General features: G+C 33.3%; 1 protein-coding gene across 2 annotated transcripts in view; it reads right to left on the bottom strand.

Annotated features, from left to right (window-relative positions):
• Nucleotides 1–23,792, bottom strand: part of DPYD (dihydropyrimidine dehydrogenase) — an 878,551-nt gene that overhangs the window by 637,229 nt on the left and 217,530 nt on the right. For both annotated transcript variants that reach the window (XM_086717643.1, XM_025935274.2), the window contains one exon: nucleotides 5,476–5,637. In XM_086717643.1, the coding sequence (XP_086573769.1) occupies nucleotides 5,476–5,637 (162 nt within the window). The remainder of the gene's footprint in view (nucleotides 1–5,475; nucleotides 5,638–23,792) is intronic.

Consider the following 23,792-nt stretch of genomic DNA (forward strand, 5'->3'; position numbering starts at 1 on the left):
TTGTTTAGGGGTGCCTGATTGACTCAGTCAGTTAAGTGTTCGACTTCAGCTCAGGTCATGATCTCACAGTTTGTGTGTTTGAGCCCCATGTTAGGCTCTGTGCTGATAGCTCAGAGCATAGAGCCTCCTCCAGATTCTGTGTTTTCTTCTCTCTCTGCCCCTCCCCTGCTCACACTCTGTCTCTCAAAAATAAACATTAAAAAATTAAAAAAGAAAAATTGTTGTTTATATTCACTAATAACAAATTACCAGAGAAAGAAATGAAGAAAACAATCCCATCCAAATCCCATCAAAAAGAATAAAATACCTAAAACCAAATTTAACAAAGGAGGGGAAACACCTGTACATTGAAAATTATAAGACATTAATGAAACAAACTGAAGAAGACACAAACAGAAAGATATTAATGTTCATGGACTGAAAGAATTAGTATTGTTAAAATGCCTATATTACCCAAAGCAATCTAAAGATTCAATGCAATCTCTATCAAAACTCCAATGGTATTTTTCACAAAACTAGACGAAATAATTCTGAAATTAATACAAAACCACAAAAGACCCCCCAATAGCCAAAACAAGCTTGAGAAGTAAATACAAAGTTGGAGGTATCACACTCTCTGATTTCAAACTATACTACAAAGCTATAGTAATCTAAACAAAATGGTACTAGCATAAAAACAGACACATATATCAACAGAACAGAATGGAGAGCCCCAAAATAAAATCACAGACAGTCTCTTCAATAAAAGGTGTTGGAAAAACTGGACAGCTACATGCAAAGGAATGAAACTGGACCATTTTCTAACACCATATATAAAAAGTAAACTCAAAATGGATTAAATACTTGAATGTAAGACCAAAAGCATAAAACTGCTACAAGAAAACATAGGTTGCAAACTCACTGACATTGACCTGAATGATTTTATTTTTAGATGTGAATCAAAAGACAAAGGAAACAAAAGCAAAAATAAAATAAATGAATGAGCAAAAGAGACTATGTCAAATTAAAAAGCTTCTGCACAGCAAACAAAAACAAATATCAACAAAATGAAGACAATCTACTGAGTGGGAGAAGACGTTTGTAAATCATATATCCAATAAGGGATTAATATCCAAAATATATAAAGCATACATATTGAATTATATAACAAAAAACTCCAAACAATTCAATTAAAAAATAAGCAGGGGTGCCTGGGTGGCTCAGTCAGTTAAGCATCCAACTCTTGGTTTCAGCCTAGATCATGATCTCACAGTTCATAAGTTCAAGCTCCATGTTGGTCTCTGCACTGACAGTGCAGAGCCTGCTTGGGATTCTCTCTCTCCCTCTCTCTCTGTCTCTCCCCTGCTCGTGCTCTCTCTCTCTCTTAGAATAAATAAACTTTATAAAAAATACAAAAAAATAAGCAGTGGATCCAAATAGACATTTTCCCAAAAAAATGCAGATGGCCAACAGGCATATAAAAAGATGTTCAATATCACTAGTCATCAATGAAATGAAAATCAAACCACAATGAGATACCACCTTACACACGTCAGAAAGGCCATTATCAAAAAGAGAAAAAAATAACAAGTGTTGGCAAGGATGTGTGGAAAAGGTAATCCTTGTGCACTGTTAGTGAGAACATAAATTGGTGCAGCCATTATGAAAAATATTATAGAGGTTCATCAAAAAACTAAAGACAGAGCTACCATATGATCAAACAATTCTACTACTAGGTACTATTTAAAGAAAAATAAAATACTAATTCAAAAATATATGCACCTTATGTGCATTGCATTATTACTCATAACGGCCAAGATATGGAAACAACCTACATGTCCATCAACAAATCAGTGGATAAAGAAACTGTAATATGTATATACAATGGAATATTACTGGCATATAAAAGAATGAAATCTTGTCATTTGCTATAAGATGGATGGATATTGAGAGTATTATGCCAAGTTAAATAAGTCAGATGGAGAAAGACATATACCACATGATTTCACTAACACATGGAATCTAAAACAAAACAAAACAAACAGAACAAAACCTACACTTACAGATACAGAAAAGAGATTGGTGGTTACCAGAGCAAACTGGTGCTGAGAGCAAGAAATAGGTGAAGGGGATCAAGAAGTACAAACTTCCAGTTATAAAATAAGTAAGTCATGGGAAGTGATGTATAGTATGGGGAATATAGTCAATAACATTGCATTAACTTTGTATGGTGACAGATGGTAATAGATTTACTGTAATTATCATTTCACAATGTATAAAAATGTTGAATCACTATGTTGTACACCTGAAACTCTTATAATAATGCATGTCAATTATACCTCAATGGAAAAAAACAAGTGAGAGTTCTCAGAGGAATGCTGTCTCTCTATCATCCAGGTCACCAACAAAGTAACCATATTATTTTAACACATTTTGTTTTGAAATGCAGTGTTAGTTCATGTACATACTGTGTGACTTTTCACTTATGACATCCTTGCAAGCTTGTCCTGCTATAATGAAGAAACAATGAGTCCTCAAAGAAAGATGTAGATGAATTCAAGTTAATCTTCTCCATCAACTAAGGATTTTCTTCCGTTGTAAAGATCATACCACACAATGGTAAGATAAGCCTAATACAATTTTGAATTTGGTAAGAAAAGAAATTAAGTCCAATAATTTATTGCAACAACTCACAACAAACTGTTTCTATTTTCTCATTCCCAAGAGCCCTTGATTAGAATTGACTTGTCAGAAAGCAGAGAAGGAGTAATCTTGATTTATTACTAAATGCAAAGTGAGACTTAAGCTGGAAAGATATTATGTGAAGGGTCCAAAAAAGAGAACATGTGGTGTTGAAATTGACAAAACCAGATAGGAAAGTCATTAACAATCTAGTGTTGAAGGCATTTAATTTGGCCTTCTACCTAATGGACCACAAGGATTATACAATCTTACTGTAACCTTGATGTAAGTTGGTCATTTAAATGATACATGGAAAATGACTCCAAACGGAAGACACCAGAAAGCATAAGGTATCCCAGAGAATCAGTTGTTTTCAAAGGATTCATAAAAGGGAAAGCTAGGACTCAAACTTGCATGATGGTGAAAAATACTTTCATTTTATTTCCATATAAATTAGTATCCAAATAACACACCTGATTCTATTCTAAAAGTCTATAAAATTTAATTTTAAAGAATATTATTCAGTGTCAGGGTTTTTGAAAATTCCCCAACCTCTATTACTAAAAAAAATCACAAAATAATACTGACATATTATTTCAAACTATAAGGATTCAAGAGAGTTTCAGGAAAAAAAGTCAGGCAAAATAGCCTTTTTATAATGGGGTGTCCCTGCCACATTACAAAGTAAAGTTAATGAATAAATTTTACTTTCAGATCCTCTTGTTTATATAACTTTCAGTCAGAGTATTTTAATAACCTTCTGGGATTATAATTAATTTGACATATGGTTTTATGAAGTTTAATTTATGTAGTCATTGTTGAATAACAATATTATTTATGGTATAAAACACACTTTAGCTGTGTATGACATTAAAAATGTTGCATTCTTATACACTAATAATGAAGCAACAGAAAGACAAATAAAGAAACTGATCCCCTTCACAATTGCACCAAGAAGCATAAAATACCTAGGAATAAACCTAACCGAAGATGTAACAGATCTGTAGGCTGAAAACTACAGAAAGCTTATGATGAAAATTGAAGAAGATATAAAGAAATGGAAAAACATTCTGTGCTCATGGATTGGAAGAATAAATATTGTTAAAATGTCAATACTACCCAAAGCTACCTACACATTCAATGCAATCTCAATCAAAATTGCACCAGCATTCTTCTCGAAGCTAGAACAAGCAATCCTACAATTTGTATGGAACCAAAAAAGACCCCAAATAGCCAAAGTAATTTCGAAGAAGAAGACCAAAGCAGGAGGCATTACAATCTCACACTGTAGCCTCTACTACAAAGCTGTAATCATCAACACAGTATGGTATTGGCACAAAAACAGACACATAGACCAATGGAATAGAATAGAAACCCCAGAACTAGACCCACAAAAGTATGGCCACCTCATCTTTGACAAAGCAGGAAAGAATATCCAATGGATAAAAGACAGTCTCTTTAACAAATGGTGCTAGGAGAACTGGACAGCAACATGCAGAAGGATGACACTAGACCACTTTCTTACACCATTCACAAAAACAAACTCCAAATGGATAAAGGACCCGAATGTGAGACAGGAAACCATCAAAACCCTAGAGAAGAAAGCAGGGAAAAATCTCTCTGACCTCAGCCGCAGCAATTTCTTACTTGACACATCCCCGAAGGCAAGGAAATTAAAAGCAAAAATGAACTATTGGGACCTCATGAAGATAAAAACCTTCTGCACTGCAAAGGAAACAATCAACAAAACTAAAAGGCAACCAACGGAATGGGAAAAGATATTTGCAAATGACATATCACACAAAGGGCTAGTATCCAAAATCTATAAAGAACTCACCAAACTCCACACTGGAAAAACAAATAATCCAGTGAAGAAATGGGCAGAAAACATGAATAGACACTTCTCTAAAGAAGACATCCAGATGGCCAACAGGCACACGAAAAGATGCTCAATGTCACTCCTCATCAGGGAAATACAAATCAAAACCACACTCAGATATCACCTCACGCCAGTCAGAGTGGCCAAAATGAACAAATCAGAAGACTATAGATGCTGGAGAGGATGTGGAGAAATGGGAACCCTCTTGCACTGTTGGTGGGAATGCAAACTGGTGCAGCCACTCTGGAAAACAGTGTGGAGGTTCCTCATAAAATTAGAAATAGACCTACCCTATGACCCAGCAATAGCACTGCTAGGAATTGACCCAAGGGATACAGGAGTGCTGATGCATAGGGGCACTTGTATCCCAATGTTTATAGCAGCACTCTCAACAATAGCCAAATTATGGAAAGAGCCTAAATGTCCATCAACTGATGAATGGATAAAGAAATTATGGTTTATATATACAATGGAGTACTATGTGGCAATGAGAAAGAATGAAATATGGCCTTTTGTAGTGATGTGGATGGAACTGGAGAGTGTTACGCTAAGTGAAATAAGTCATACAGAGAAAGACAGATACCATATGTTTTCACTCTTATGTGGATCCTGAGAAACTTAACAGAAGACCTTGGGGGATGGGAAGGAACAAAAAATGTTAGAGAGGAAGGGAGCCAAACTATAAGAGACTCTTGAAAACTGAGAACAAACTGAGGGTTGATGGGGAGTGGGAGGGAGGGGTGGGTGGGTGATGGGTATTGAGGAGGGCACCTGTTGGGATGAGCACTGGGTGTTGTATGGAAACAAATTTGACAATAAATTTCATATTAAAACAAATATTGGATATCAATAAAGCACCAAGGATTAAAGTTATTTTAAGATTTCTGTGCTTTAGGGGTGGGTGAAAAGGAAAACAATATGTACAGCATACATACCTCAGTGGCAAACTGCTGCAATCCACCTATATTAATTGGTCCCTCTTCAGTGGCATATAAATTGCATCCACCCACACAAAGGTCAGAGGTTGGACATACCATTCCACAGGTCAGACCAAGTGGGTTGTCAGAAAAAATCATCTTAGCAGCTCCATAATAGTTCTACAAAAATAAAATAAAATAAAATTTAATTTAATTATTTAACAGTGCACATTAAACACCTTGGAAATATGACCTAATTTTTATTAGGTAATTGAAGTGAAGATTAAGACATATATAAGATACAGAGGTTCCAATACTCTATACCATGAAGAAATATCAGGTAATCACTAGTAGAGTACCTAACATATGGGAGCATTCAATATATGGTGTATTAATAAATGCAAAATTAATCAATTTTTGAAAACTGAAATTTAAATTATAAATGTTCTGTAGGGATACCTAAGGTGGTTCAGTCAGTTAAGCACTGGACTCTTGATTTTGGTTCAGGTCATGATCTCACAACTCGTGAGATCACACCCTGTGGGGCATGTGGGGAGCTCTAATATTTCAGAGTCTGCTTGCAATTCTCTTCCCATCTCTCTGCCACCCCCCATCTGTCTCTTCTCTCACTCCTCAAAATAAATAAATAACCATTTTTTAAAAATAAATAAATGTTCTGTAAATAGTTTTCTTTCACAAGGCACCTAGTCCTACTCTGACAAGAATTATTCTTTACATGTTTAACAAAGGTAAGTTTGGTAGATTGTTTGAACAAACTTAAAGCCTAAATCTTAAAACTTTAAAAAACAAAGAAACAAAAAGCTTATCCTCAATTTAACTAAATTAAAAGCATCTAAGCCCTCTTTCACTCTTTCATCTGGCTTGTCCAGAGAGACTCTGTGTTATGACTCTCTATATTGACTATCATCCTTTAATTACATACTATTAACCAAAGATGCAGATAAAACTCATTATACAGGCACTCCTGGACCAGACCTTGACATGGCCATCTCTCATTACTCCCTTCCACACATTTGACTATTATAGAATAACTTAGAACCCTATTCATTTTATCAAGAGTTTTTAGAACACAACTTTTCATAAATTGTACAACTATAGCATTAGTTACTAAGAATGAATAATTGAATATTTTGGAAGTATTTTTTTCTCTAATCAAAAGTAAGAATTGGACCTGACCAGTATTCCTCAAAATTGTCAAGTACGTCAAAAATAAGGATAATTTGGGGGCACCAGGGTGGCTCAGTCGGTTGAGCTTCTGACTTTGGCTCAGGTCATCATCTCAAGGTGAGTTCGAGCCCCACATCGGGCTCTGTGCTGACAGCTCAGAGCCTGGAGCCTGCTTAAGACTCTGTCTCCCTCTCTCTCTGTCCCTCCCCCCGTTCATGCTCTGTCTCTGTCTCTAAAATAAATAAACATTAAAAATTTTTAAAAAAATAAGGATAATTTTAAGAAAATATAAAACTCAAGATAACCCTAAGGAAACATGACAACTAATTGTCATATGTATGTATTCTGGACAGGGCCCAGGATCCCTCCCAAAAAGGCACTAGGTAAAAACTACAGAAATCCAAAAAAAGCATAGACTTTAGATAGCAATAACATATAAATAATGTTTCATTAATTGTAAGAAATGTGCTATCCTAATATCAGATATTAATAATCGAGAAAATAATAGGCAGGTCCATATGGGAATTCTCTGTACTATCTATCTTCACAACTTTTCTGTAAATATAAAACTTCTGTAAAAATATGGTTTAAAAGAAGATATGGTATAATGCATTTAACTACATGGAGCTAATGTGTTTATTTCTCCTTTTGCTTTATTTAAAATATTTTTGAAAGTCTTTGAAAACACACACATCGCTTCCATGTCCAACCTTCGTCATAAATATAAATTCCTAGAGGCTATAAAATACTGATGATAATAAACAACAAGAATAACCTTAACTATTTCTTGACTCCTCAGTACATTACCAGCAAGTTGCCAGGCCTTTATTTAATCTTTATCATCAATCATCTTATATACAGTGTCCAACACTCAATCAAAAATTTCTAAGCATGAGATGAGACAGGATTAAATACCTGATAATCAGTGTAAAAATAAATCAATCAAGCAGACCCACACATCTGATACAGAAACTGGAGTTTGAAGAAAAAGACTTTAAAATAATCTTGATGAAAATTCAGACAAAGAATAGACAAACAAAATAGAAGAAACAAGTAAAAATATAACCAGAATACTGTGATCTATTTAAAAAGAATCAAACTGACATTCCATAACTAAATAAAACATTTAAAAATAGGTCTTAATGCATGGTTTTAATAGTGTTCATGGCAGTTTAACAGTATTTGTCTTATTCAATGTGTCTCCTTAGCAACCAACAGCAATGTCTAACACATAAAAAGTGTTCTTCAATACACTTTTTCTGAATACATAATAATAATGTGTAATAAAATTCAAATTATAAATAAGGAAACTGAGGTAGGAAGGGTACATAATATGCCAAAGGATCATAGATCATATAAATTGACAGAGGCAGGATTCAAAGTCATATATATGGCCACATATTCCTAAGGACCAAGACATACTCTAATACTAAAGAATACTGGTGATTACCTAATAGATTATAAAATTTAGTTGCAGTATTATTTTTCAGATATAGTATGCATCTTTATGTAAAACACAAAAAGCTGTTTTCAGTATAAACTGAAGGGCATGTAGCTAGCTCACTAATTATGCTTTATAATTTATTAGATGACTTTTAAAAATATTTCCCTTAGTTTTTATGTTTCCATCAATTCAGTGAAAAGTTGTTATAAGGTGAGAGTCTTTTTGTCTTAACTCAAGAGATTAATCTGTTTCTTCCTCCAATTTGGTCGTATTTAACACTGTCTTTGTGAAAGCCTTTGCTGGTGTCACTGATAGAGGCTAATAGTAAAACACTATCCCAACAAAGTATAATTTTCAAAAGTTAACACAGGATACCCTTACACATTCAGAAGGTACATGTCTCAAAAATTTTACTTCACTCAATAAATAAGGAATCATTAAGATGGTAAAGGTGATTCAAAGAGCATTTGAGGCTGACAGGGCTTAAATGCTAAACTCACAAAATATTTAACAATTCATACCAATTCTTCACAAATGGTTCCGAAATATATACATGGAATATATCTCAGGAACGCAGGGTTGGTTTATCATTTCCCAAATCGATTAATATAATACACTGCATCAATAGAATAAAGGACAAAAATCACACAATCATCTCCAAAAATGTAGAAAAAGCATTTGACAAAATCCAATATTCTTCATGATAAAAACTCACAACAGACCTTAAAGAGAAAGCCACTAATTCACTTTAGAGGTGAATAAAGGATATCTATTTAAACACCATAGCTAACATCTCTCTTTATGCTGAAAACTGAAAGCTTTCTTCTTAGGATTAGGAACAATACAAGGATGTGCTTCTATCCAGCACAGTAACAGAGGTTTTATCAAACAATTTGGCAAGTAAAGGAAGTAAAAGCTATTCAGATTGGAAAGTAAGAAGTAAAACTATTTCTACTTGTAGATGAAGTGATCACGTAAATAGAAAATCCTAAATTCCACTAAAGAATTATTAGCAATGTGATGCTTAATTTTGTGTCAATCTGACTTTGTTATGGGATGCCCACATTAAACATTAATTTGGGGTGAAGGCATTCCATATGAGATTAGGATTTCCATATAAACACTGTGAAGGCATTTCCATATGAGATTAGGATTTATATTGGTAAACTCTGTAAACTGCTCTCCCTAATCGTCACTCAACTGAGTGGACATGAACAAACCCATTGAAGACCTGAATAGCACAAAAAAGGTGAGAGCAAGAATATGTATATGTTCATTCTGTTTCCAAGGAGAACCCTGACCAATACAGCACTAATAGTGACTATAACCAGTTTATAGGGCATAAGATCAATACACAACAATCAACTGTATTTCTACACACAACATATAAAACAAAAATGAAATCAAGAAAATAATTCTATTTAATAAGAGAATCAAAATACAAATTAGACTTTATTTGCCAAAAATGTGTGAAACATATGTTCTGAAAATAGAACAATGATGAAAGAAACTAAAGAAAACCTAAATAAATTGAAAGACAGCCCATGACCCACGATTATGAGTTAGAAGACTTATTACTAGGATAACGATATTCTTCAAATTGACCTACAGCTTAGAGCAATCTTGTCAAAATCCTAGCAGATTTCTTTGCAAAAATTGGCATATTGACCTCAAATTTGTATGAAAATCCAAGGGAACCAGAATAGGCAAAACAGCCCTGAAAAATAAGAACACACATGGAAGGACTGCATTTCCTGATTTTCAAAATTTATTATGAAGCTGTGGTAAAGAAGATATTGTAGCATTGGCATAATAATACACATACAAACCAATAGAACAGAATTGACAGTCTAGATAGAGCCTTAATATTTATGTACAGCTGATTTTTTGATAAGGGTTCCAAGACAATTCCATAGAGAAAGAATATTCTCCTCAAAAAATGATGTGATAACTGAATATCAATATGCAAAAGGATGAAGTTGATCTCTAGTCCACCATACATAAAAATTAACTAACAATGATTATAGATCTAGATGTTAGAGATGAATCTATAAAACTCTTAGAAGACAATATAGGAATAAATCTTTAAGACTTTGGATTAGGCCATTGTTTTTAGATATGACAACAAAAGCACAAGCAACAAAAGAAAAACAGATAAATTGAATTTCATCAAAATTTACAACTTCTATACTACCAAGAACACCATCAAGAAAGTTAAAAGGCAACCCACAGAAGAGGAAAAAATCATATATGATAAATTTTCATCTAGAATATATAAAGAACATTTATAACTCACTAATAAAAAGATACTCAATTAAAAAATGAACAAGGGTTTAAAAAAGAACAATGATTTAGTATAAACAATTCTCCAAAAATATACAAATGTCCAATAAGCACAAGTGTTGCTAAACATCACTGGCTTTAAGAGAAATGCTTGTCAAAATAATGAGATACCACTTAGTACCTACTTGGATGGCTACAGTCAAAAAGACATACAATAAAAAATGTTGACATGGATGTGGAGAAATTGCAACAATCATACAATGTTGTCAGGATTGAAAAATGGTGTCTCTGCTTTGAAAAATAGTTTGGCAGTTCCTCGCAAGATTAAAAATAGAGTTACCATATGATTCAGCAATTCCATTCTTTGGTGTACACTCAAGAAAATTTATAACATCTGTCCATATAAAATTTCATACATTAATGTTCAAAGTAGTGTTATTCCTAATACCTAAAATATGGAAGCAACCTAAATGCCCATGACTGATGAAGGGCTAAAAAATGTGATATATCCATATAATCAGATATTATTTAGAAATAAAAAGAAATGAAGTAATGATATATTCTAAAATATAGCTGAACCTTGAAAACATGCTAAGTTAGAGATGCCATTCACAAAAGATCACAAATTATGTTTTCATTTATTGGAAATGTCCAGAATAGGCAAAACTAAAGAAACAGAAGGCAGACTGGTAGTTGCCTACGGCTAGGGATCTGAGAAAAAATGTAAAATATCTACTGGGATATTTGGGATTATAAAAATATGCTCAATTTGACTGGGATTACAGTTACATTTCTGAACATATACTATCATTGAATAATAGTACACTTTACATTGGCAAATTGTATGAGATATGAATTTATCTCAATAAAGTGTTACATTTTTAAAAGTACACTTACATGACTGGAAATTATATAGGGGATTTAATAAAGAAATAAATCTGATTTATAATTTTAAATTATAAGTAAATAATTTAAATTACAAATAAAAATCATAAATAAAATTGCTAGATAAGATACAAAACTGGGCAGTATCCTGGAGAGGAATAAAACATAACTCTTGGAATTATCTTTTATACTGAACAGAAAAAATTTGCATTTCTACTCCACACAAATCTAAAAGTTAAGATGTTTGAACTTTTATTTAAACTTTATTTTTTTGGGGCGCCTGGGTGGCGCAGTCGGTTAAGCGTCTGACTTCAGCCAGGTCACGATCTCGCGGTCCGTGAGTTCGAGCCCCGCGTCGGGCTCTGGGCTGATGGCTCAGAGCCTGGAGCCTGTTTCCGATTCTGTGTCTCCCTCTCTCTCTGCCCCTCCCCCGTTCATGCTCTCTCTCTGTCCCAAAAATAAATAAATGTTGAAAAAAAAAATAAAAAAATAAATAAACTTTATTTTTTTAAGCAATCTCTACATCCAATGGAGGGTTCAAACTCATGACCCTGAGATCAAGAGTCACACACTGCTCTGACTGACCCAGCCAGGCACCTCTTAGATTTTTTATTATTCTTAATTTTAATTCCAGTATAGTTAACAGTGTTATGTTAGTTTCAGGCATACAATTTAGTGATTCAACAATTTAAGATATTACTCAATGCTCATCAAGATAAGTGTACTCTTTTTTTTTTTAATTTTTTTTTTTCAACGTTTTTATTTATTTATGGGACAGAGACAGAGCATGAACGGGGGAGGGGCAGAGAGAGAGGGAGACACAGAATCGGAAACAGGCTCCAGGCTCGGAGCCATCAGCCCAGAGCCTGACGCGGGGCTCGAACTCACGGACCGTGAGATCGTGACCTGGCTGAAGTCGGACGCTTAATCGACTGCGCCACCCAGGCGCCCCAAGATAAGTGTACTCTTAATCACCTTCACCTATTTCACCAATGCTCCCCCCCACCTTCCCTCTGATAGACATCTGTTTATTCTCTATAGTTAGACTCTATTTTTTGTTTTTTCTGTTTTTTTTTTGTTCACTTGTTTACTTTCTTAAATTACACATACAAGTGTAATCATATAGCATTTGTCTTTCTCTAACTGGCTTAATTCACTTAGCATTATACTCTCTAGATCCATCCATTGCAAATGGCAAGATTTCACTATTTTTTATGGTTGAATAATATTCCATTGTGTGTGTGTGTGTGTGTGTGTGTGTGTGTGTGTGTGTGTGTACATACCAAATGTTCACCTGTCGATGGACAATTGGGCTGTTTATAAAGCTGCAATAGGGGTGCCTGGGTGGTTCAGTCGGTTAAGCATCTGACTTTGGCTCACGTCATGATCACGGTTCGTGGGTTCCAGCCCCGCATCAGGCTCTGTGCTGACAGCTCAGAGCCTAGAGCCTGCTTGGGATTCTGTGTCTCCCTCTCTCTCTGCTCCTCTCCCACTCATGCTCTCTCTCTCAAAAATAAATAAACATTAAAAAAAATTTTTAAGCTGCAATAAATATAGGGGTACATATATCCCTTCGAATTAGTGTTTCAGTGTTCTTTGGATAAATACCCAGAAGTGTGATTACTGGATCAAATGATAGTTCTTTTTTTTTTTAACAGTGTAAGATGATTCCCCTTTTCCCACATCCTTGCCAATACCTGTTGTTTCTTGTGTTGTTAATTTTAGCCATTCTGACAGGTGTGAGGGGGCATCTCACCGTAGTTTTGATTTGTATTTTCCTGATGATGAGTGATGCTGAGAATCTTTTCATGTGTCTGTTAGCCATCTGTATGTCTTCTTTGGAAAAATATCTACTCATGTCTTCTGCCCATTTTTCTAATTTATTAATTTTTGGGGTGTTGAGTTTGATAAGCTCTTTAATGGCTGACTGTCTAAAAAAATCCTATTGCATAATTAGAAGTGTCCTAGTAATATAAAAACACTATCATGAGAAAAAAATGTCAATTGTAGATTACTTTTAAGGATATTGGAGGGGAGGACACAGAAAGAACAGAACCTAATTAAATGACTAAGGATCCTCCACAACAATACTGATTATCTTATGATCCTCAAATTGAATTTTAAGACTGCATGTAAAACAATGATCCAAGAAGAAAAAAAGATATGTTTGAAAAAATACAACAAATAAAACACTTAAAATTACACTTATGGCTCATGATTTGCTATAGTTGTCAAAGCACGAGGCTTGATCTATCACAGCATATCACTGACAATAAAACTGTCTAGTATTTCTTCAACCATCTCATGATTCCAAGTACAGTTCTTATATCAAAATAAAACTGTAGGAGATTATGACATTTAAAAAATACTAAGAATCATTGAATATTTCTTAAATAATAGGCACAATGGGATTTGAAAAAAGAAAAGGGAAACATATGCTCCGTGACATCGAGATGTTTTGGTAGAAGAGTGAAAAGTCACTTCAGGATGAGGTTTAGAATCTGCTTTAAGTGGGTGGCAATCAAAGTGATTCTGAAGTGACAGGACTAAGAGATGAGAGGGAGTGGCATACAAGTTATGCTGGACTGACATGAGTGAATAATTTTAAAAGTTCAGAATATGTCTTGGCATAATGACTTGGACAATTGGCTAGAGTTGTTCACTGACTCATGTGAAATGATTAGAAGATATATTTTGGATGTATTTGGACCAAATTGTGGAAGATTTTGATGTCCAATCTAAGGGTTTAGTATTTCATTGAGGCTTTTTAATAGAAGGGGGCTGGCATTAAAAGAATAATTGGGAAGATATTGTATAGATGCTGTGAAAACTCTCAGAAAGGCAGTGGAAAAATAGAGAAAGTGAAGAAGAAAACATAATACCTAAACAAACAAAAAAACAAACAAAAAAACCCAAATGCACTGGCATGTATCACCGAATACACAAACATGGTTTTGAAAACAGGCTGAGCCAACATCAAGCAATGATTCAGAAGTCACCTTTGCACTCTACCTCTTACAAATAACTTTGAAGAAATGGTAGAGAACTCTGCAGTGTAGGAAGCTGGGTACTCTGAGTCAAAGACATTCAGAAACCTGTTAGAAAGGGAACACCTCCTCAATTCTTCCCATCAAGAACACAAGATCAATAACAATTTTTTTCTCTCATAGTAAGTGGGAAGATTTCTTCAGTTCTCTTTCTAAACAAGAGGTTTGACTCCTATTCTGTGAGCTCTTAAACCTTTCTAAAAGCAAAGGCTGTAAGATTTAAATTTAGAAGGGTACTTTAAAGATACCCCAGCAGTCTCCTTCTAGAAAATACACAATCACTTCAACTGTTTTCTTCATGTTGTTCGATCATTCACAAGCATTTTAGTCTTCAATTGTGTGAAGAAAAATGTACGGGGTTATGTTAGGAGGTATAAAAACTAAATATCTGATCTTTTGTGCACAGATTTGTTTTATGTATAAAGCATGAGGACTTTTACTCCTTGTTTAAGCAAAAGTCTAAAACACAAATGATGTTTGACATGTTTGTTGCTTTTATATCAACACAAAAGTATAGGCATTGAATGTTCTCTAGTCCATTAACTTACACATATTTTGCAGGTGTAGAATTTTCTATTACTCATTGGAGTTTTTAAAGCTTGTTCAAAGATACAACATGTGCCATTTTCATGTGAGTTAATTTTAAGACAAGTTAAGTTTTATTCTTTGCTTTTTATTTTAAAGTTATAGCTTGAAATTGCATTAGCATCATCTTTCTACAATTTAATGGTTTAAAGTCATTATCAAGAAACATGAGAAACTCACAAGCCAGCTATCGTCTCATATGTTATAACAAATTTAACCAATAGTCCTATCATATTTGGGCCTTTATATCATCACAACATTATCAAAACAGCTGGTGGATTTATTTTAAAGTGTTCTTGCTTTTTCCAATGAGAATTTTCACAGATGGAAGCACCCTTCCAAGATAAACTCCAATCTGTTGTATTTAAAAACTACTTGGGAACTTCAATAAGTTTGCATGTGTGAGAAGGGTGAATTAACATTACTTATACTTCTAGATTGAGCTGTCTAATAGCAAGTGTGCTAGTGTACATTAATTTAATACAAAATGTCCCTAATAGCACATACAGAAAGTACAGGCACAGGGAACACTGTCAAGTTGTCACCATCTCTCAGTAAACAACCCATGGGTATTCACACATCTGGCAAAGGAGAGTGGGAACCTGTCATTAGCAGAACACACAAAAACTCCTGCCCTCACAGTATTCACCCTCTTCTGGAGACAAATAGGTTTGTGGACAGAATAGGTTTGGTGGTTTTACTCTGAAAACCCTCTCTTCATATCTCAGGCATACTAAATTTTAGGAAAGTTTTTCACAATATGATTAGACTTTAGAAATATGAATTAACTTTAGTCCTATGCAAACTGAATGTGTAAGGAAAGAATTAGTCTTGTAGAAAAGAAAATTTTTTATCTGACCTTGAGATGCTAAACTAGGAAATACATGTGAATGTGCACACAGGTGCACATGCAGGCTTTGAAGCCATGCACTTCTGGATTTAAATCCTGCTTATATCCTACTGGGGTGGGTGGGGGGAATGTAGCATCTCTTAACCTCAGTTTCATCACTTGAAAATTGCAGATCAAAATTCCTTCTTAATTAATCATGTATACACTTTTTTTTTTAATTCGACACATCACATGCCTAGTGCATTATGTAACATAGATCTAGCAAAAAGGTTTCCTTAAAAAGTTAATCCTAAGGGTTTAAGATTTTAAAGTTTATTGAAGAAAATTCATGTTAGGAAGTAGAAGAAGAAAGACAACAGGAAAGAAGTAAAAACTATACAAAGAAAAACTATAATCAACATATTAAGCCATAAAAAGAAATGGTATGGACACATGTAGACAGAGGGAGGATTCTTTATATACCTTATAGAAATTGTAAAAATATCACCTCTACTTCTCTTTTCTGGATCATATCCACTCTTAACTGTTTAACTGACTTGAAAAGCTATTAACTTTCCCCATGAGTTAGTTAAGAAAACTGAGTGTATATGTGTACAAGTATTCCATTTATGAATCATCAAGTGTTTATTGAACATCTACTACATGACATTATTGGTAATCACTAGATATTCATAAAGAATCAGTATTTGTGCCTCTAGACTGTTCCCATTAAATTAAATAAATTTTTTCATCCATACCAAAAATCTACCCTTTTCATACTTTCTATCATTGCTCAAATGATAATTCCTTTAAAAAGCTTTATTAATATTTCAGCCATTTTCCAATTAGAAGCATAAGGCCAGAATGTTCTTTGAACTACACCCTTTTGATCATTGTATTTGTTAATATACATTTACAGTAGTTGTATATTTTTTCTGACATGTATCTTTTATTATATTTTTAAAATTTTCTTGGGGTCAAAGATGATCTCTAATCTATATTCCTTGCCTATAAGCAGGTAGTGGAATATAAGACTAGAGACTCAATTGATTACTGTTTATATTTTAATATAAGAAATAAACATTTCTATAAAATTAAAAAAATAAAGTGCTTCACTTGGAGTTAGCAATTAAAACTACATAATGTGAATATCTGCTATAGAAATTTAAAAGCCCACTTTATCCATAGAAAATAATAAAATGTGCAATAGATTTTGTAAAAATTTACAGAGGTATTTTTTTCTTTCCAATAGGTTATTAATAAATATTAAAATAATAGGATGCAAGATTATTTTATTTAGTTGAATGCTGTAGTTTGTGTATAATAATAGATCATAATTCAGATATAATTTCTTCAAGAAGATAGGATACTTTCTATATCTAAACTTAAATTCAAATATAGAAATATTTGTTAAGAGTTAATCACCATTAAAACTTTAAAAAAAGGCAAGTAGAAATCTACACATATCACTTATATAGATCATTTAACTTGCAAGCAAATGTAAATGTTTTAATATGAGAAATTACTGAAGGTGAAATAAAATTAATATTGATAGAACATCCAATACGTATATAGTACTCCCCTATAATCTGTGGAGGATACATTCTAAGACCTGAAGTGGATGCCTGAAATCATGGATAGTACTGAACCCTATATATGATTTGTTTTTTCCCATACATACATACTTATAATAAATTTTAATTTATAAATTAGGCACAGTAAGAGATTAATAATAATAAAATAGAACAATTATAGCAATATACTGCAAAAAAGTTATGTTAATGTGATCTCTCTCTCAAAACATTTTATTGTATTATACTCACCCTTCTCTTCTGATAACGTGAGATGATAAAGTGTCTGTATGTTGAGATGAAGTGAGTAACACAGGCATTGTGATGTAGCATTAGGCTACTATCGACCCTCTGATGATTTATCAAGAGGAAGATATGCTTCCCAACACTGGTTGACCATGGATAACTAAAACCATGGAAAGTGAAGCTGATGACAAGGGGTGGGGGACTACTATATAATATAAAATATTTTTCTCTAGTTTTATATTCTAACACCTCACTGAGATGAATTTTCCTTAAAACCCAACTAGACTGTATATATTTTCAAAGATAACCAGAATTATGGCTTAAATATGATTCTTTTTACTTGGACAGTTAAAAATATACACACATTGTATTCTAAAAGGGCACTGGATGTCTAGGAGTTTGAAGTAGAAATTTAAGTATCTGGTTGTATTATTTCACTTCATAGATCTTCCTCTTCTGAAAGATGTTATACTATCAACAAAGTTACAACATACATGTTACTGGCTACTCAGAAAATATAATTGAGAATTACTCCATCTCAATTTAAAATATAAGTGACTACTACTTGGCAACAGAGAGAAAAACTGTGGAGGTTTTTGTTGTTCTTTTTTGTTTGTTTGTTTAAAAAAATAGTTATTTTGGGGCACCTGGGTGGCTCAGTCGGTTGAGCGTCCAACTTCAGCTCAGGTCATGATCTCATGGTTCAGGAGTTCAAGCCCCGCATCGGGCTCTGTGCTGACAGCTCAGAGCCTGGAGCCTGCTTTGGATTCTGTGTCTCCCTCTATCTCTCTGCCCCTCCCCCGTTCATGCTCTGTCTCTGTCTCTCTCTCAAAAATAAATAAAAATTCAAAAAAAATTTAAAAATAGTTATTTTGAAAAACAAAAAAGATTCAAGTCAATCAAACTGTTTGCAAAGTTTAAATAAATTTACAAGCATACCTTGTAGACATTGCAGTTTCTGTTCCAACCTACCGCAATAAAGCGAATACCTCACAATAAAGTGAATCAAATGAATTTTCTGGTTTCCCAGTGCATATAAAGATAATGCCTACAGTATATACTGTGTCTATTAAATATGCGATAGTATTATGTCTAAAACAACAATGCACATACCTTAATGTAAAAAAAAAAAACTTCATTGGTAATAAATGTTAACCATTACTCCAGTAATAACTGATCACAGATCACCATAACAAATATAATAATTTAAAGGTTTGAAATATTGTAAGAATTACAAAATACAACAGAGACACAAAGTGAGAAAATGCTGTTGGAAAATGGTGCCAACAGACTTGTTCAGTGCAGCGTTCTCACAAAATTTCAATTTGTAAAAAAGCACATTATCTGCGAAGCACAATAAAGTCAAGTGCCATAAAAGAAAGTGTGACTGTATATTCTGAATAACAATAATATGCAATAGGAAAATTGTAAGTTGAAGGTGGGAGAGCACAAATTATCTCACCCTAAATAATCTTATCCAAAATAAGATTTAAAACAAATTCAGTGACTGTTGTAGAACATTATATGTATAATTACTAATAAAGACAAAATTTCATTATTCACGATATTAGAAATAGACTATAACACTCCTATCTTCATCTTTTCAAGCAAAATAAAGTCAGATTATTTTGTGAGAGTTTGCGCTTCATTGAGAAGAATATGAGATCCCTTAATTGACAGGGTATTGCAGTGTCTACCATACTGTATTATTATATTGTGGCTCATAAAACCTGCTGCCAGTCACTATTTGTACAGTGGGTACAAATAAATTTACCAGAAAAGTCTCTACTCCATTAATTTAAACCCACTACGACTTTCAAAGTTAAAACTAGTTTTGATTATAATAATTTACTTATATTTTTCAATTTACCAGTTTTCTGAAAACTAAAACCAAATTTCTTTAAGATGAAGTCTACAGTGTTATACATTTTACCCACCATTCAAGATGTTAATAGCACCTACTAAACTGTCATGATAGAAATATGTTGCTTATATGTATATATAAATATAATATCCTCTATATTTTATACCCTATATTTTACATTTATATTTTATACGGTTTATTTTTAATTTTTATTTTATTTACTTTTTGTTTCAATTTTTTATTTAAATTCTAGTTAACATATAGTGTAATATTAGTTTCAGGAGTAGAATTTAGTGATTCATCACTTTCATATAATATCTAGTATTCATCACAACAAGTGCCCTCCTTAATGCCCATCTCACCCATTCAGCCCATCCCCCCGCCCACCTCTCCTCCAGCAACCCACAGTTTGTTGTCCACAATTAAGAGTCCGTTTTATGGTTTGCCTCTTTTCTTTCCCCTATGTTCATCTGTTTCATTTCTTAAGTTCCACATATGAGTGAAATGATATGGTATTTGTTTTTCTCTGATTTATTTCGCTTAGCATAATATACTCTAGCTCCATCCACATTGTTGCAAATGGCAAAATGTCACTCTTTTTTTACGGCTGAATAATATTCCCCTGTATATATACACCACGCCTTCTTTTTCCATTCATCAATCAGTGGACATTTGGGCTCTTTCCATAAGAATCTGAATGCATCACTTTGCATTCTCACCAACAGTGTAAGAGGGTTCTCCTTTCTCTGCATCCTCACCAACTTCTGTTGTATCCTGTGTTGTTAATTTTACCCATTCTGACAGGTGTGAGGTATATCTCATTGTAGGTTTTGATTTGTATTTCCCTAATGATGACTGATACTAAACACCTTTCCATGTGTCTGTGAGCCACCTGTATGTCTTCTTTGGAAAAATGTCTATTCATGTTTTCTGCCCATTTTGTAACTGGATTATTGGTTTTTTGGCTATTGAGTTGGTAAGTTCTTTACAGATTCTGTATACTATCTATCAGATATGTCATTTGCAAATATATTTTATATTTTAATAATGACTAATAACAAACACACTTTATTTATATAGTGTAGTGTGATGCAGACCTAAAACACACTGGTGAAAAAATAAGGAAAATTCAGTTTTTCAGTTATTCATGGGATCTGGGATAAGTCACTTAGTCTTGCTTGGTTTCAGATTTCTTTTCTATACAATGAGATAGCAAGACAGATTAAAATTCCATTTGTCTAGATTCTGTTACATTGATTTTGACCTATTACTATTAAAATTATTCTAACTAGTATCTTATGTGTTCACACAGATTTTCCATAGTCCTAATTATACTATAGAAAAAAGTTGTGATGCCAGTTTAATTTACATATACATACATAAAACTAGATATAACTGTTCTATTTTTAAAATAATTGAAGTTTTTAAAAATATTTACTGAGGCTTATGTTTAAATGTGTCCCATACATAACATACAACTGCAAACAATGTGGTATTACTTGTTTCATATAAAATTGGCTTAAGTTGTATAATGGAAATCTTTTCTCGTTTAGTTATAGTGACATAACTTTTACATTTTATATCACTTACATTTTGTAACAGATTGACTTGACTAACAGTGCTTTGAGTTACAGAAGGTTTTTCAGAAATAAATGTTCATCTTTTGAAATAAATATGAAGAAAAGGAGTTACTATTACACACTGTATTAGCTGTGATTAAAAGTAAAACTGTAACCTTTTAAAGGTCCAAAGACAGATATTACAAAACAGAAACAAGATAGATTTTGCATAAGCATTAATGATTCAATAGACAATGTAATATCCATTTATCTTTTTCAGTACAAGAAAGAAGATGGGACATTTTGAAAATAATATTCCAGTCTTTTAACACAAGTAAATTCAGTGTCCTATCATTTGCCGGATTCAATATTGGGAAGTTATATATTAAAATTAAAGACTGAATTCTGGAATACACAGTTAATGTTATATCAACGGATAAATGAATGAGGCAAAATGGGCATACATTTGCATTAATAATTTTACATTAATGTTTTATTATACTCTGAACACAATGTTCAATAATTATTTTTAGAGCCTTTTTATTTTATAAAATTAGTTTTATATGCAGAAAAGAGTTAGGATATTCTGAAAATAAATGTAATATCAGGAAAATGGCTTTAGTTAATGATAAGGTGTATAACTCATTATAGTAAATAAAATACCTTGGTCCTGTCAAAGATAGATTGCTAAGACAAATAGAAGGTTTGAAAACATACCTAAATAAATATGGAATTAAATATATGATAAATGTGGCATTTTAGGACATTGGGAGAATATATTATTCAAGAAATTTGGAATTATTACTTATTTAGAGGGAAAAAAATTTGGATCTTTTTCTGTTTACACCAAAATAAAAACTTAGAATAGGGCTTGTCACATTTTACTCTGTATCCTCTCAGCTTTATTATATTTTATTTTACTAGTGAATTTTATTATTTTTTTAAGAGAGAGGGAGAGAGAGAGGGAGTGGAGGAGGGACACCGGGAGAGGGAGAGAATCTTAGGCAGGCTCCATGCTCAGCACTTGACATAGGGCTTGACCTCTTAACCATGAGATCATAGCCTCAGCCAAAATCAAGAGTCGGACACTTAACTGAGCCACCGAGGTGCCCCTACTTTATTATTTTTATTTAAAAATATACATATTCATTGTAAAATAACATGGAGGTTTGTAAAAAAAAACAAGTTAATAACTTCTCTTCACCTCTCCTTCAACCTCATTCAACTCAGGAAACTAGTTTAAATTATATCTGTCTATGCCATGTTTTGTTTATAACTGGGTTTTATTTCTAAACACAATATTATGTTATCCATATTAATATGCAACTTACTTTTTTTCACTTAATAGAGATACCCTTCTATGTCAATAAATATAATAACATATTTTAAGAATAGCCTCATAACATTCCATAATATGAATATAAAATATAGTAAATAATATATAATATGTAATAAATAAGATAGAGTTAGCAATTTTTATAATGATGGGCACTATATCATCTCAAGTTTTTGCTACTTCAAATGATGCTACAATTTCTATAAAATAGAGTGTACATATGCCATTATATGGTGGTACCTTCATTTCTCTAGGAAGAGCACATAATACAGCATTGTTAGCACAATGGTATATATATTTATAATTTGGGGCGCCTGGGTGGCTCAGTCGGTTAAGTGTTCGACTTCAGCTCAGGTCACGATCTCACGGTCAGCGAGTTCGAGCCCCGCGTCGGGCTCTGGGCTGATGGCTCAGAGCCTGGAGCCTGCTTTGGATTCTGTGTCTCCTCTCTCTCTGCCCCTCCCCCGTTCATGCTGTGTCTCTCTCTGTCTCAAAAATAAATAAACTTTAAAAAAAAATTAAAAAAAAAAAGAAACATTTCTACTGCATGAGGTTTCTTGTTTCCTTTCAGCTAAATAGCATAGGAGGTTATTAAACTTTTTTTTTTTTTAATTTTAGAGCGAGACATAGAGTGTATACATGTGAGCAGGGGAGAGAGACAAAAGGAGAGAGAGAATCCCAAGCAGGCTCCATGCTCAGCACAGATCCCAAAGCAGGGCTCTATCTCATGACCCAGGGATCATGACCTGAGCTGAAATTAAGAGTTGGTCACTTGGAGCTCCTGGGTAGCTCAGTTGGTAAAGTATCTGACTTCAGCTCAGGTCATGATCTCACAGTTCATGGGTTTGAGCCCTGCGTCAGGCTCTGTGCTGACAGCCCAGAGCCTGGAGTCTGCTTCAGATTCTGTGTCTTCCTCTCTCTCTGCCCCTCCTCTACTCGCACTCTGTCTCTGTCTCTCAAAAATGAATGAACAATAGGAAAAAAAAAGTCACTCAAGTGACTGAGCCACCCAGGTGCCCAGAGGTTATTAGACTTTTTAACTTCAATAATCTGATGAGAGAAAGTGGTGTCTCATCCTTTGATTTATATATTTCTGGCTAATATAGAAGTAAGACATCTCTAATACGGCTATTAATCATTTGCACTACCTCTTTGTAATGTTTACGACCTTCTGCCCATGTGTATACTGGGTTAGGCTATTATTCTCATTTAAATACCAAGGAAATTTTTGATAACAGAGAAGTTAATACATGGTACAAAAAAAGAAAACTCACTTGGTCTCAAGTTTGGTTAATTTTTCTTTTAAAATGTGCATAGTAAAATTTGTTCTCACATAATTTATGACTTCCAAATTATTTTTAAAACATTTTAATATTTAAAAGTTAGTCCATTTAAAGTTTATGTTACATGGATTAATGAAGGGTTTTAAAAGTAAATTCAAAATTGTGCTGAACTATTTTTCAAAGAACCCATCATTTTCCACTGAATTGAAATACAT

This window comes from Puma concolor, chromosome C1, assembly GCF_028749965.1.
Source record: "Puma concolor isolate L17-30 chromosome C1, mPumCon1.1.hap2, whole genome shotgun sequence".
Classification (NCBI taxonomy): domain Eukaryota; kingdom Metazoa; phylum Chordata; class Mammalia; order Carnivora; family Felidae; genus Puma; species Puma concolor.